The sequence below is a fragment of the Colius striatus genome, chromosome 5 (genome assembly GCF_028858725.1).
Source record: "Colius striatus isolate bColStr4 chromosome 5, bColStr4.1.hap1, whole genome shotgun sequence".
In the NCBI taxonomy this organism is placed as follows: Eukaryota; Metazoa; Chordata; class Aves; order Coliiformes; family Coliidae; genus Colius; species Colius striatus.
In genome coordinates this window covers 27617794-27632345 of record NC_084763.1, presented here as the reverse complement: position 1 = coordinate 27632345, position 14552 = coordinate 27617794, and the positions used below count along the sequence as shown (strand labels likewise).

The 14552-nt window shown below is 38.9% G+C and overlaps 1 protein-coding gene across 3 annotated transcripts in view; it reads right to left on the bottom strand.

Annotated features, from left to right (window-relative positions):
• Nucleotides 1-14432, bottom strand: part of SNX13 (sorting nexin 13) — a 64801-nt gene extending 50369 nt beyond the window's left edge. For all 3 annotated transcript variants that reach the window (XM_061996663.1, XM_061996665.1, XM_061996664.1), the window contains exon 1: nucleotides 14213-14432. In XM_061996663.1, the coding sequence (XP_061852647.1) occupies nucleotides 14213-14224 (12 nt within the window). In that variant the 5' untranslated portion in view covers nucleotides 14225-14432. The remainder of the gene's footprint in view (nucleotides 1-14212) is intronic.
• Nucleotides 14433-14552: the final 120 nt, after the last annotated feature.

Genomic DNA, 14552 nt, shown 5'->3' with positions numbered 1-14552 from the left:
TGAAGACTATCATTTCTGATTATTTTTAAATTAACCTTTTAAAATTAACCAGTTGCAACAGAATAATCTGAACACTGAAAGAAAGGTATCATTTAAGAACAAAACCATACTTCTCTGCTCACAATTCTTTTACTTTGTATATCCAAATATATTTGTCCATTAATATTTTTAAATGATGTGTCCTAACTAGACACAAAAAAAGCTAACTACTCTTTGCCATTTGTAGGGTTTTTTTTAAAATATGATGTTTGGCCAAATGTATTTAATGCCATCTCTTGGTTCACATTAAAAAAAAATTGTCAAGGACTGCATACACACTGGATGTCAAGTTTAATTTTGTTAATTCTAAACATCTGCCTTTTAATTTGACTTCCATTCTGAGTGTAACTGGAACGTGTTCATGTATAAACCCTTTTATAATCAAGGTGAATGTCATTTTTGTCAAGTGATTTAAAACATTATTTTAGGACTCAAATTACTATCTTGACAAGCATGACAAGTAAAATTGGAAAGCTGTATCAACTGGAGTGCCAATTTCATCTGAGAGGAAACTGTAATGTTACAGTACTAGGAGGACTATTTTACAAGTGTGAGATAACCTATTAACATCTTTGTAGTTACACTCTCTCATCTGCCAAAGATACAAGAATCAAGTGAAAGACATGTGAAGCAGAGTTTTCAAAAGAGTTCTGCATATCCTAATATCACCAAGAAACTCTTTTTAACATCTTCCTTCTTACCCTTTTGCCTTGTTTCTTCTTTAACGGAAAAACGCAAGGCAAAACAAAATCCTAAACTCCATTCCTACCTCTGTCTATATAAACATAATTGTAGTGAATCTACACAACAATTTACTGCAGTACTCATGAAATCTTTTTTCATGAAGGAATTTTATGTTGTTTATTTTGCTTTTATTGTTCTAAGTTTACAATTTTTTCCCTTCAGGCAAGTTTAAACTATTGAAGAGTATATAAACCACTCATTTTTAAAGAAAAAAACAAACAACAACCTAGACAATTAATGTTAAGAGATAGTAAGTATAATAAGTCAGGCCAATGAAGTTTCTGCTGGGTAAGTGCAATATTCCTGTAGATCCCTCCTGATCATAGAGCCTGGGAACCCTCCTATAAGCAAGAGCCCATCTGTCCCCTCTCTACCTCACCTCTTCCTCTTCTGCTCAGTGCACACTTTTTATGTTAAATGGCTTACTTGGTTAAAAGTTGAATTAATCCAAGCGCAATCATGTCTAATTTTATTTAGCTTAGACTTTCCTGATGATCCTCATACTCCATGTGACAGAAAAGCTTTTGGGATCATTTTCCCCTACCCCCCAACATAGTTATACAAATGGTCTAACAAAGTCCTCGTGGACAGGCAATAATGACAATTACTGCACTGTTTCAACTACATAAGAGTTCATTTTTAGAAGTGGAAACCTTTAAACAAAAATATTTACTTCAAGAAAATGTTAGCATATTAAGTACAGTATGTAACCAAAAAAATTAAGCTATTGTGCACATCACTTTTAATATTTATCTAGAAAGCAACAAATTTCATTACTAAAATAAAACCTGCCTCTTTGCTAGTCAGAATATTACTATTAAAACAGAAAGATTTTTTTTTTCCATATTTTGATACAATTGGTTTGTGCAATAAAGCTTGTGAAGAAAACAGTCTTCTGACAAACACTGAAAATTGTTCTAACAACAATTTTCAACCTCAAACTTTCTTTCCATTTGAAAAAAAAGAGTAAAATTCAGCCTAGATTCAAAAGTCACTATTACTATGTCTTCCTCTCACATACCTGTTCTGTGAGCACTGTTGATCACAATATGAAATTTGGAAGTGGATTTTTTCATTTTAAACTGACCTTATTTTTAATAACCTTTCTTTTTAGTGCTAATAACTATTTTATTATACAGTAGAACTATCAGCAAAAGACAGAAAGCCTCATTTAACATAACCTTATTTTCAAACTGGAATAAGCATTTATCTTACTATGAAAAACAAGAGGCCATCCTCACATGCTTGCATTAAAATCTACTCTGAACCCTAACACAGTTTAAAATGATACGGTGTTTTGTTCAAGTTCAAGAGAAGCACTTGAGCATCCTGGATGACAACGGGAAACAGAAGATGCTAGTCCATTTTCAACTTTGCTCTTAAATATAGAAGTGACATATGCAAACTCATTTTTAATATCATTTCAAAGACAGTGATTTTTTTCTTTCTAGCAGTTCATATTTAGTTTAGCTGTACAGATAAAAAATAGACAAAAAGTATCAAAGCATTTTGGATCGTCTGAGGTAATCAAAACAGGGCCAGGTTTATTACTTGATGGGATCACCTAAGATGATCTAATGTGAGAAAATAAATTCCTCTAACTCTAGCTTGAACTCAAGCCAATGAGATAATCTAGACTGTTCTATATCGAGTCTCTGGATAAACAGATTATATCTATTCCAAGTTTTGCTGCTGGAAAACACTGTCAAAAGACAGACAGGGAGAAGTCCCCAGAATCTTTATTAAGTAAAAAGAATTTGTTCTCCTAAACAGGTAAGCATAAAGAAGTTACATGTTCTTTAGTCAAGAAACTGTTATAGCACATTTCATTTGTGATTACTGCTCAAGTAGCACTTTAAACTTCTTACTTTCCTGCCTAAAACTGCAGCTAGGGATTATTTAAAAGTTCCTTTCACTGATGTTTTCTTCCTTTCACTGCTAAAGAAACCTTATCCCACTAAATAAATTTAAAGAAAAGACATTGCTTCTAAAACAATTTCTACCACTTAAGATTCCCAATATATTTCTTGGCAGAAATACATTAAATTAGTCTCTCTCCCTAAGCATCAGAACTAGGGGGCCGTCTTTATGTTCCATTTAATTAAAAACTTGCTGACAGAGCTCAGGGCTACTGCAGAAATGGTTGTACAAGGTAGGTTTTTAAAAAGGCTTCTTCATTCCTTAACAGCTATGTTTTTTGAAGGTAGAAAAGAATTCTATTTACTTTTAAGCTCTTGTTCCATTGCAGGAGAAACTGAGCATCCTCTCTATCAAGCAATAAGCAGACATCTATTCCTTTGATTCGAATCTCCAACATGCTGCCCAATTTATGCCATTACCTATATCACCTCACATTTACTAAGAAAATTAATAGAAATATTATTTATACATAAATGGTTTGAGACACAGACTTCTGTTCAAATGCAACACATTCTTGTCCAAGACTTTTAGAGGGAGGAGAGTGTGGAAAAAAATTGGTTGCAAGAGGTCTGATGAACAATGATTACTTTTCTTGAAACCATTATTTCTCCTACAGAGACAGGACACCATTTTACAGCAGTTGCTGTGTGCAAAACAGTTCACCAAATCTTAAGTTGATAGAAATCATTTAAAAAGAAAAAAGATACACAAATATACAATACCTACTTGGCGCATCCCTTTATTCTAGTATATCTAGCAACAGGACAGGGGGTAATAGGACGAAGCTGGAAGACAAAAAGTTCCATTTAAACATGAGAAAAAACTATTTCACTGTGAGGGTGACACAGCACTGGCACAGTCTGCCTCCATCCTCACCTCCATGCCTGGAAAGGTGATGGAACAACTCTTTCTAAATGTTATCACTGAACATAGGAAGGAAAAGATGGTTATCAAGGGGAATCAACATGGCTTCACCAAGGGGAAATCCTGTTTAACCAACCTGATAGCCTTCTATGAGTGCATAACCGGCTGGCTAGATGAGAGGAGAGCAGTGGATGTCATCTACCTTGACTTCAGCAAGGCTTTTGACACTGTCTCCCATAACATCCTCATCAGAAACCTCAAGCAGTGTGGCTTGGATGAGTGGACAATGAGGTGGATTAAGAGCTGGCTGAATGACAAAGCCCAGAGGGTGGTGACCAATGGAACAGAAGTGAGTCGGAGGCCTGTAGCCAGTGGAGTTCCACAGGGATCAGTTCTGGGGCCAGTCTTGTTCAACATCTTCTTCAGTGACCTGGATGAGGGGACAGAGTGTACCCTCAGCAAGTTTGCTGATGATACAAAACTGGGTGGACTGGCTGATTGCCCAGAAGGCCGTGCTGCCATTCAGTGGAGTCTCGATTGGCTTGAGAGTTGGGCAGAGAGGAACCTCTCCAACAAGGACAAGTGCAGAGTCCTGCATCTGGGAAGGAACAACCCCATGCACCAGGACAGGCTGGGGGTCAAACTGCTGAAGAGCAGCTCTGCAGAGAGACACCTGGGAGTGCTTGTTGACAATAATCTAACCATGAGCCAGCAATGTGCCCTCATGGCCAAGAAGGCCAATGGCATCCTGCGATGCATCAAGAAGAGTGTGGCCAGCAGGTCAAGGGAAGTTCTTCTCTCCCTCTACTCTGTCCTGGTGAGGTCTCATCTGGAGTCCTGTGTCCAGATCTGGGCTCCAGCTCAAGAGGGACAGAGGACTTCTGGAGAGAGTCCAGTGCAGGGACACCAAGATGATCAGGGGACTGGAACATCCTCCTTATGTGGAAAGGCCGCAGGAACTGGGGCTGTTTAGAGAAGACTGCGGGGGATATCTCAAATATTTACAAGTATATAAATGGAGGATGTCAGGAGGCTGGGGCATCTCTTTTTTCTATTGTAGCTAGCAACAGGACAAGGGGTAATGGGATGAAACTGGAACACAGAAAGTTCCATTTAAACATGAGAAAAACTATTTCACTGTGAAGGTGACGGAGCCCCAGCACAGGCTGCCCAGGGAGGGTATGGAATCTCTTTTCTTAAGAGATATTCAAGACCCATCTGGACATCTTGCTATGCGACCTGATCTAGGTGGACCTGCTTCTGCAGGAGAGTTGGACTAGATGACCTCTAAAAGTACTTTCCAATCCTACCATTCTATGGTTCTATGATCCCTTCAATATATCTAATTTCTCTTTAGAAATTTACTGATAGCTCCCTAACACTTTTTAAATGTAGTGCTTTTTAATCAGCACCATAATTAACAAACTACAAAACAAAATGGACCTAAAAATTACAGAAATCTCAGAGTATGAACCACAAAGAAGCAATTTTCAGTGGCCAAAAGTTAATAGATCTTAATCTGCAAATACAGTGCATTTCAAGAAGAAACTTAAGTCCAATTACAGAATACTAGCATCTTCCCCTGAAGGTACTGCAATTATTTCACTGTTCATTCAGCAAGTTTAAAGTTAAGTGACAAAATTTTTCCTTAGTTACAAAATACAGAAACTCTGATATAGTCATTATTTCACTACTAATTCCCAGTAGTCTCTTAGAGTACATCTGAACTCCAACAAGGCCAGATATCCTATGAACCATGCTTACTGGACGAAGATAAAATAACTGTGGAAACAGATGTTATACAAAATGATGAAAACTTTTACAAAGCTAGAGTAAGCCTCAAATCTTTCAGCTTCTTGCAACTGTTTTTCTGATTTCTGGACAGAATATCATCCAGTTGCATAAAATAAAATAGAGAAATTAGTTCACCATCCACAAATTATCCAGTATTCAGCCCACAATATCCAGGTTCTTTAAGGAGCAGCTGCCTAACTCTAGGCAGAACAAAATAACAAAAAAAAAAAAAAAGCACTTTGAGGGTGTAGCCTTACTTAAGAGGGGAAAAAAGTGTTGAAATATTATTGTCATTTTCCAATTGGATAAATTTAATACAAATTAATAAAATCAATCCCAGTCATTCCCCTTCATGTATTTACTATCCCATTTCCTAATCTCTCTTTTAGTTCTTATCGCTTTTGTACTTTACCCCCTTACTTCCAAGAGGTGTTTGGTTCAGCGACCCTTTTGAGAAAGCGTGGTTACTCTGTGCACTTTTAAAACTTCACAAGTTTAATCCAAGTAACTTGCTACATAACGCTGATGACTGGTGCTGCAATATGTAGCTCAAAAGCAGTGGAGCTTCCTATAATTTCTTCCAAGACCCTGCTCCACAACCTCTCTCCACTTGGCCTCTCTATGAAAGTCAAAAGCCTGTTAAGTATCCTAGATGAATCTGTTGGCCTCAAGTAGTCTTCCTCCCTTTCTTCACAAAAAAATCCAGGCCCAGAGTTACTATGTCAACTACTCTGTGGATATCTCCTTTGTGCATATACACTGAAAAGGTAAAGCAAGTGTGAACATCTGCAAACAAAGTTTACATATAGTGACAGTTGTATGAACTCAGTAGAACACTTAATTCTCAAACATCAAGGCATGGAATATTTCCAACAAATTTTTACGACTTTTGAGGGGAATTGAAATGGAGGGGAAGTAAACCACAGAAACAGTGCATCAGCTCTTGCCATTACCACTTCAGTTACAGACTGACACTAGTGGTGGATGAAACAAATTAAGTTGTTTTGAGTATCGAGCTCTCAGGGCAAGTTTACAGAAGGTATGTAAAAAACTCAATCATTTCAACTTGCTCCAGAATATCAAGGAAAAAAAAAAAACCCGAACCACAGTGGAGCTACCTAACCTTACTCTTTTTCTGGAGGCAGAGGTACATTCAGAAGACACAGAAGGAATGATAACATTCCCCATTTTCAGAAGGACAGGAATTATTTGAGACATTGATTCACTTTAGTCTTAAACAGAAGGAAACACAGGAAAGCATTTTCCTTGCACTGGACCATGCAGCTGTTCATTTGGCAACTTCTCCTGGCTGGTTCACCACGATGAAATAATTCCTCATGTAGTTGCTGCTTAGCTGCTAGACCTGATACAAAAAGCAGCCATGACACCAGTTTGTGTTTTGAAAGAGGCAGAAAACTTCCTTAGTAGTATCTCAAGCTAGATTCAGTTAAATAAAATGTGAAACAACACTCTTATTATCTTAGATTTCTTTATGCATGCAAGATACCTAAAGAAAAATATACAGCCAAACCAGTGAGGAAGAAATGTAAAGATAAAAGAAACAAACCACAGCACCAAGTCTTAAAAAAAAGAACCACCATACAGATAGCAAGAGAGAAGCATTCACAGACTAACCCAGGCATACTGTTATTCCATATAGCAGCAATGCAGTTACTTTGATCACTGGAAAACAGAAAAAAAGTTCTGCATAAAGCATTAAAAAATAGAAAAAGAACAGTAATAGGCAAATCTCTACAAATCCTGAGAGAAAAATTAAGAAGACTGCAAGCATAATGTTAAATTGAGATTATCAAAACAAAACAAAAAAACAAATAAAAGAGAGTACTGGTAAAATAAAGCATGATTAGAAGTAATGGTCAAGAGCAGACCATCATTAATTGGATAATCCAATAATATAAAACATCCAATAAAGTAATGAAGAGCTTGGAAATATCCATAGAAACTTGAAGTTCGCCTTTGGTCTCACTATTGCTAACTTGAAATCACTGAATGGTTTCTGCTGGAAGGGACCTTAAAGATCATCTAGTTCCAATTCCTCTGCCATTGGCAAGGACACCTTTAAGACGCTGTAGCAAGGCAACTGCCAAATGAAAAACACAAGACCGATACTATTCAGACCTTAAAACCAACATAAAGAAAGAAATAAAACTTATTTCAAAGTTTTAGTCACACATGCAAGTCAAATTAGTGCATGTCAAATACAAGCATGGAGCACAGAACAGAATGTAGTATAACTGTGTAAATTATGTTTAACACAACAACTGCAGAGTACTCAATTTAGAATAAAATATTGACTGTGAAAAACTTTGCCAAGAGTGAAAAATTAAAACAAAACCCTTATTCTCCTAGCCTAGCATTGTAAAGAAATATCTTCCTATCAAAACAATAAAAATTACATTCACACAAAACTTGATTTCCACTAAATTCTTTCCATTTTATTACATGTAACATCAGATTCAATTTGTAATTGAGACATTAAATCACAAGATTTCTGATTCCCATAGTATATTATTTTAATTTACAAAGTTAATGAAATTTCAATTTCTTAGCATTGTGATCAGACATACTAATTTAAGTAAATAAACCATTAAAAAGTCATTTTCTTCCAAGTATGTTAAGAGGTTAGCTACTTCAGTCAAAGAAATGTCATTTAAAATCAAGATATCTATTGGTAACAAATATGCCAAGACACACTGGGAAAAATATACTCAGCATAGCATTTTAGAGAAAACAAAAAACAAAACCACACACAAAATACATATGCAACTTCAAGGACAAATAGGTCAGTATATAAGAAATACATGTCATTATTACTATTATTTTCAATATATCACAAAAAAACATTACATGTGCTTCAGAAAAGTAGTCATACATTGTTGTCACATTTGATAACATTGTATGACATTTGAGAAAATTTAAAATAAATGAAGTTTTGAGTTATTATAAAGTACATAGAATGCAAAGGTTTAAGTGAAGAAGTGCCAGGCCTCACAGAAGAAAGGACCTAAGATTCATGAGGGACACCTCTTCTCAGTCTGCTGCAGCAATAGTAACATGGGAACGAGGAAAGCTTCATCACGTCTCTAAGTCAAACACTTCCAAGATCATTTTGACGATCAGCAAAACTTTAAAGCCATCACTTCCTACAGTTACACAGGTTGAATACTAATTTCCTAAAGCACATACACCACCAGATTTTTAACTCATGTACACAGTCCAGAGTGCCAAATGCTATATACAGGGTGACTGGGAACATCAGGCATGTTCTTTGCCATTGTTTTCAATACTGATTAAGAGCTATGAGAAAAATTAGTTCAGGCCGAAGGCACTGTTTCACAATCTGCTGGTTAGCTGTAGCAAGAATTTCCCGGTGAAATTCTAGAGTACTTTTATTTGGCCTTGTCTGACAGCACCAACAGGAAGACTGGAAATGCAGAGCATCCTACAGGATATGTAGCAATTCAAGCTTCCTGATCAAATTTGTTCCCTTATATCACAAGAGATAGCCTAACCTACACTGCCTCAGAGGCATCACCAGAAGTGTTGAGTACAGTTATTTTTTAGAATTGCAAAAACATACTGAAGAACGGGAATACATGATCTTAAAATAGTGGTATTTATGAAATAATAGCATTCTGACACAAACAGATCTGACTAGAATAGAAACAAGATCATCCCATTCTTCCCAGAAGCACGAGATTAATGAAAGAAAAGGCACAGGAACAGAAAAAAAATAGAATTAAAATCAAACTGCAACAAAAGAACAGCTGCTTTTAAACAGATAATACTCCTCAAAGTAAGCCTCCAAATGCATGAACATTCTTGGAAAGAAAACATGTAAAGCTTGTCTTCCGACCTAAAACCCCAACAAAAATGGGATACTGAATTAAGTATTTTAGATATCAATGCTATAGACAGCTACTTGTGAACTTTTAACTAGGTCATATTCCTTCTCATCTGAATACACACAGTACTACTTCCACCTGGGATTATTTTTTTTTTTTTTTAAACAACAACAAAACACAGGTTCCTGATATAACTTCTAATTGGCAAAAATTCTTCCAACCAGGTCAAGGCACAGAAAAGATATTATATAGGCCATTTGATGTAAGAAAGGACTTAGTGGAAAGTAAGCAGAGATGGAGTGACTAACTGCTTAGGTCCAAATCAAATTGGTCTTGTGCTTAAATATGCAAAGTAGTAGGACTAAAGAAGTTCAAGAGCCACTGGTGAAATAGCTTCAAAATAAACTACTCAGCTAACCACTATGGTGAAACCTTGTATTTTGTCCTGGGAAATGCCTGGATTTTTAGAAAATCTCACTTGAATAAAATGAATTAAGATTTTTGTGTGACTTTTTAAATGCTTGCAAAATGCCAACGTTAAAATACAAGAATAAATTTGATTCATGGTGTTTGAACTGCAACACTGAGATCATATCCCCTAATCCACCTCCACTCTGAGGATTTTACTTCTGCTTCAGAGCAAGAATAAAATCCTTAACAGATATTCCCAAACTCTACCAGGGTAGGAATTTAACCCTTTTACAAAATAAATGGCAGTTATGAAAGGAGTCTAGCTGAACACACCTATTCAGATTAAACCATAATGGCCATTTCACCTCATACCTGTAATCACACAATCATAATTGTAAGGTGTAATACTTACAGAAGTTACATAAATGAGGTTAGTGTGCTCTTGTGAAAACATTTCAATATATTTACATTATGAAATAAAGCTTTGTTTTTCAATTCTGAAATCAGACATTGGCTGGGGGGTGAGGGGGAAGGGGTATGGGGGGGGAGTGTGGTGGGAAAGAAGAGCAATTAAGCCCAAGAAACTTCTCTGTCATGTAACTGCAAATGCCCGCTGCAATTGTTTTTCTGTTATGCCAGCCTCAGTACTCTCAGCCAAACAATGCTGAAAAGTGCTAATGGGACTCCAAAATATTAATTCTTTAAGTGTTGTCAATAACTTATACCACCAACAGTTTTTTGTTTCCAATAACAGTAACTCTCTTGATGCTAGTTCAAAGGAAAACATGCTTTGTCATCTTTGTAAGGGTGGGGAGAAAGGGACAAACATATTTAAAACTGAGATAATTCCCTAGAGAGCAATCAGACAGAGGAAATCGTCACTTGGAGCTCCTTTAGCTATCTAACCAGACAAGTCCTTAGTCTATTTTTATTAGAATAAGGAACTTCACACTTTTCCTCCCCACTGTTTTGGGGAATTGTCCAGACTCACATTTTAGAGTTGCTGCAGAACTCTGCACTCAGTCTCAGCAGTTTAGGCCCAACTGTACACTCTAAGGATAGTCTTGAGCATTTAGACACTATTTTTTACTAATAGCTACAAAATATTTTAAAATAAACACTAGGAACATACAACATCCATTCCTTGTAAATGGTTAATTTTCTAATTTACCATCCTCATGTTATTTTAACTGATACTCTACAGAATATGGTGTTATTAAAAGAGCTGTCATAGCAACAATTAGGGACACAAAGCAGACCAGTGATAGAGTAGACTTTATTTACAGAATATTTTGAAGGAGAAGGAAGAGGCTTTTACCTCCTGAGGGCTTGCAACTGATGCTCCAGTTAGATTTCATGTGGCAAAGCACTGGCACTGAGGCAAAGCCCCATGGTACGTTTCACAAAAGGGCAGAAAAATAATTGTCTATACAATTTAAACTGCCTCTACCAGCAAAATATAGTTCAGTCATATAAAGCATCGCAGCAACCTTGCAGAGCCATGTTATAAAGGAATGTGAAGAAAAATAACAATGCTATAGTATTTCAGGCAGTTAACTGTTTTCTGCATCTTACAGAGCTGGACAGCTATATATATATTACAACGTGCTACTGTTTCAGTAAGGCTAATTCATTATTAGTCTAAAGCAACTTAAGCTGCTGAGTCAATCTTTATTCCTAAAAAAAAAAAAAAAAAAGCTATTTTACTTGGTTTTGCTCAGAAACAGTTCTCAAGGGCTAGTAACTATACAAGCTTAACCAAAAAAAAAGTTTATTAAACACCTCTTACAAATAAAAAATAGGTTGCTTAACAGAAATAAATACATGTAGTCACTGAATTCTTTTGACTGTTTACAATAACAAGAAATACCAACACATCAGTGTTCATTTTGTATGGCTCATTTCTATTTGTGAACAAGAAAAAAGTTTTCCTAACTTCCAAATTTCAAAAATCTTACCAACTGTCACTAGTACTGCAACAAAGTACTCTTGCTAAGCTGAGAATTAAGTTGTTGAAAATTTAGCTGCTGTGATAAATTCAGTAGGAAGTCCTCACTAAGCATCTCAAAGCAGCTGAGAAGGGGGGGGGAATGGAAAAAAAATCTACTCACTTTTTCTCAAGTGCCATCTGTAGAGGAAACAGTCTCTAAATGCAGATAGCACAAATCATCAAATTGAAAGCTATCCTAAAACTTTTTATAAACTAAATTCCATCAAAATCATATTTAACATTTGTTCCCATCAGAATTTAAGACACTACTGACCATCAAGAGCCTGTAAAACACCATCTGCCTTGTTGTAATCAGGGCAGTACAGTTACCACCACGTAAGAGGCGAGACGACAGTTGTCTAAAAACACAAGACACAGACCACTGCAACTTGTGTCCATCATGGCCTCATCTGACCATAAAGTGCTGAAACAGTAAGTTTCATGGAAACAGGCTGCACTAGGTCTTGAAAAGAAAAAGAGACATCCAATGAACAAGAAAACAGTCATAAGAGGGGGAATGGTGGGGTTTTTTGAGACATTAAAAATTTAGAAAAAGGCAATGATCTTTGCCATTCCAGACAGTAGCAAACTACACAAGCCTGCAAATCCCTAGCATTTTTTAATCTCACTTCACTATATGTTCTTAAATAAAATAGTTACTTTGAGAAATGAAAAATTGAGAGGTATATAGATGTTTACAGAACACTGTATATATATTGGTAGGCTTTAAGAAATCTGCATGTTCCTGCAAAGTGGGAAAAAGGTTTACAGGTGTGATTGCTTGCAGTTTTCAGAAGCCGTTTTAGGTACCAAGTTACCATTGGAATACTGGAAAAAGCATGCCGGCAAGGACTCTTTCCAGTTCACATGTCAGGTGGGTTCTCTGATAGTCAAGAGTTGTCTGGTGCTTGAAGAACTTCACACAAATGCTTTTCAGGCAGACAAGCAAAGCCTGCAAATTTGCTAGACCCTCTCCAAAATCTGAAGCCATCTCCTTGGCACAGACCAAGCCTAGAATACTTCACCCTGAAATTATCCTGACTACAATTATTTTACATATAGGAACTAGAAGTAAAGACCTCCACACATCAAAATAAAGTATTATAACAAGCACAAGTAGTAGGTTTTACTTCAAAAAGCCACCAGAGCAAGGGGCATCCAGGCTGTTACATCAGTGCTCTTAGTAAAAAAAAAATTAAATTCCAAGTGGCTTGGATAGGCACACACAGCCATCATCAAAGACAACAAACAGTCCAGCATGAGGCACTGACACAGAACATTCTACAGCACCCTTAAAATAATCTAAATTATTATGGTTAATGCCTGTGCATCACACTCATTAACACTTATTAACTCTGACCACCCCTCTAATACCCTTCATGCAAAAATAGGTCATGTATTATTCCAGGTTTAACTAACTCCGCAAATTTTACCCTCCTGGGGAAATCCGAGAGCTCATGTCACTAGAGAACCACTTTCTTAATGCTCTGAAACTTTGAAATGATGCAAATTGAAAGCTTCAGGACACTTTTTTTTAGCTGTCATTCAGGAAGGCAAAGTTAAATTTTTCAGGTGTTAGAAAGCAAGCCTTTACCCTTCCAGATTTAAGTCAATTCAGTCTTACACAAATAACCTCCACTGCAGGACAAAATTACAAATCATTAAACACATGCAACGCAATCATCATGTTGGAGAAGTATCTGTATGCCAGACGCTTTGCTGATATACTAAAAATAGAAAATCAATCGATCTTTGTAGATAAAACTGAGCGTGGAAGAAAAGTCTCATTTCTAGCAACCAGAAAATACCAAGAGATTCCCTCTGGGAGCGCACCTTTGGAGACAGTAGCCATTTCTAGCCCACGCCGATCCTCCAATACCCACTTGCCTGACAGATCGGCTGCCCAGTTGCTCTGGGACAGAAGCCACCTACCAGGGAGAGGCAAACCAGAGAGCCAACTTCTATCGATTACCTACAACCACAAAGTCCTGCAGCGGCAAAGCTGTGCAGTTTAAGCTGCTTAAGAATCAAGCAAACAGGGAGCCTTTACGAAGCTACCACTGAGGAGGAAGCCAGGGGTGCTGAAGTGGGAGCCAGCGTTCGGGGGCTAGGCGGAGACATCTCTCCGGCGAGGCCTAGGGGAGACACAGGCCCCTACCTCCCCTGGTGTACCCCTCCAGAAACGGCGCCCACCGTGCAGTAGGGGCCCCAGGGCCCATGGCCGGGCGGAGAAGCCCGGCCGGGTGGAGAAGCCCGGACGCCGGCACACCGCGGGGAAGGGCGGGCCCGCCCCAGCAGCGTCCCCCTCCTGTCCTCTCCTGCCCTGCTGGCCCCTGACAGAGGAAAGGCGCCCGGCCGGGGAGAAGGGACAGGTGTAAGTGGAGCCCGGCGCTGCCCTCGGCGAGCTGGCCGGCGCCTCTGCTCTCCGCGGCCGAGGGGGAAGCTACATGCTACCTAGACAGGTCGGAGGCCCCGGCGGAAGGCAAAGCCTCCTCTCGGCCGCGGGCCCCAGCGCATAGCTGGCTGCTCGGCCGGGCGGCCGGCGGGCCACTCCCTCCCATCGCGCACCTTAAGAGGTTCTTACCTCTGCTAACATTATTACCCCGCTGCGGCGCCTCGGCGATTCTAGCCCCGCAGCATGGTGAAGCCTCGCGGCCGCGCGGAAAGCTGCCCCTCACCCTGCGGGGAGGGGAGGCGAGGCGCGCGCCGCCAGCGCCCTGCTGCCCCCCTCAGCGGCCGCCCGCCGCCCCTGGCCCCGCAGCCGCCCTCGCAGCTCGGTCCGGAGCGGCCGCCATCTTGGGAAAGCTACGTGCGCCGCCGCCGCCGCGCCGCGCCCGCCCATTGGGGCTGCGGGACACAGGGCCGCCTCACTCCCCGCCCCGCCCCGGCTCATCGCGCCACTCTCTGGCTAGTGCTTACCTGGG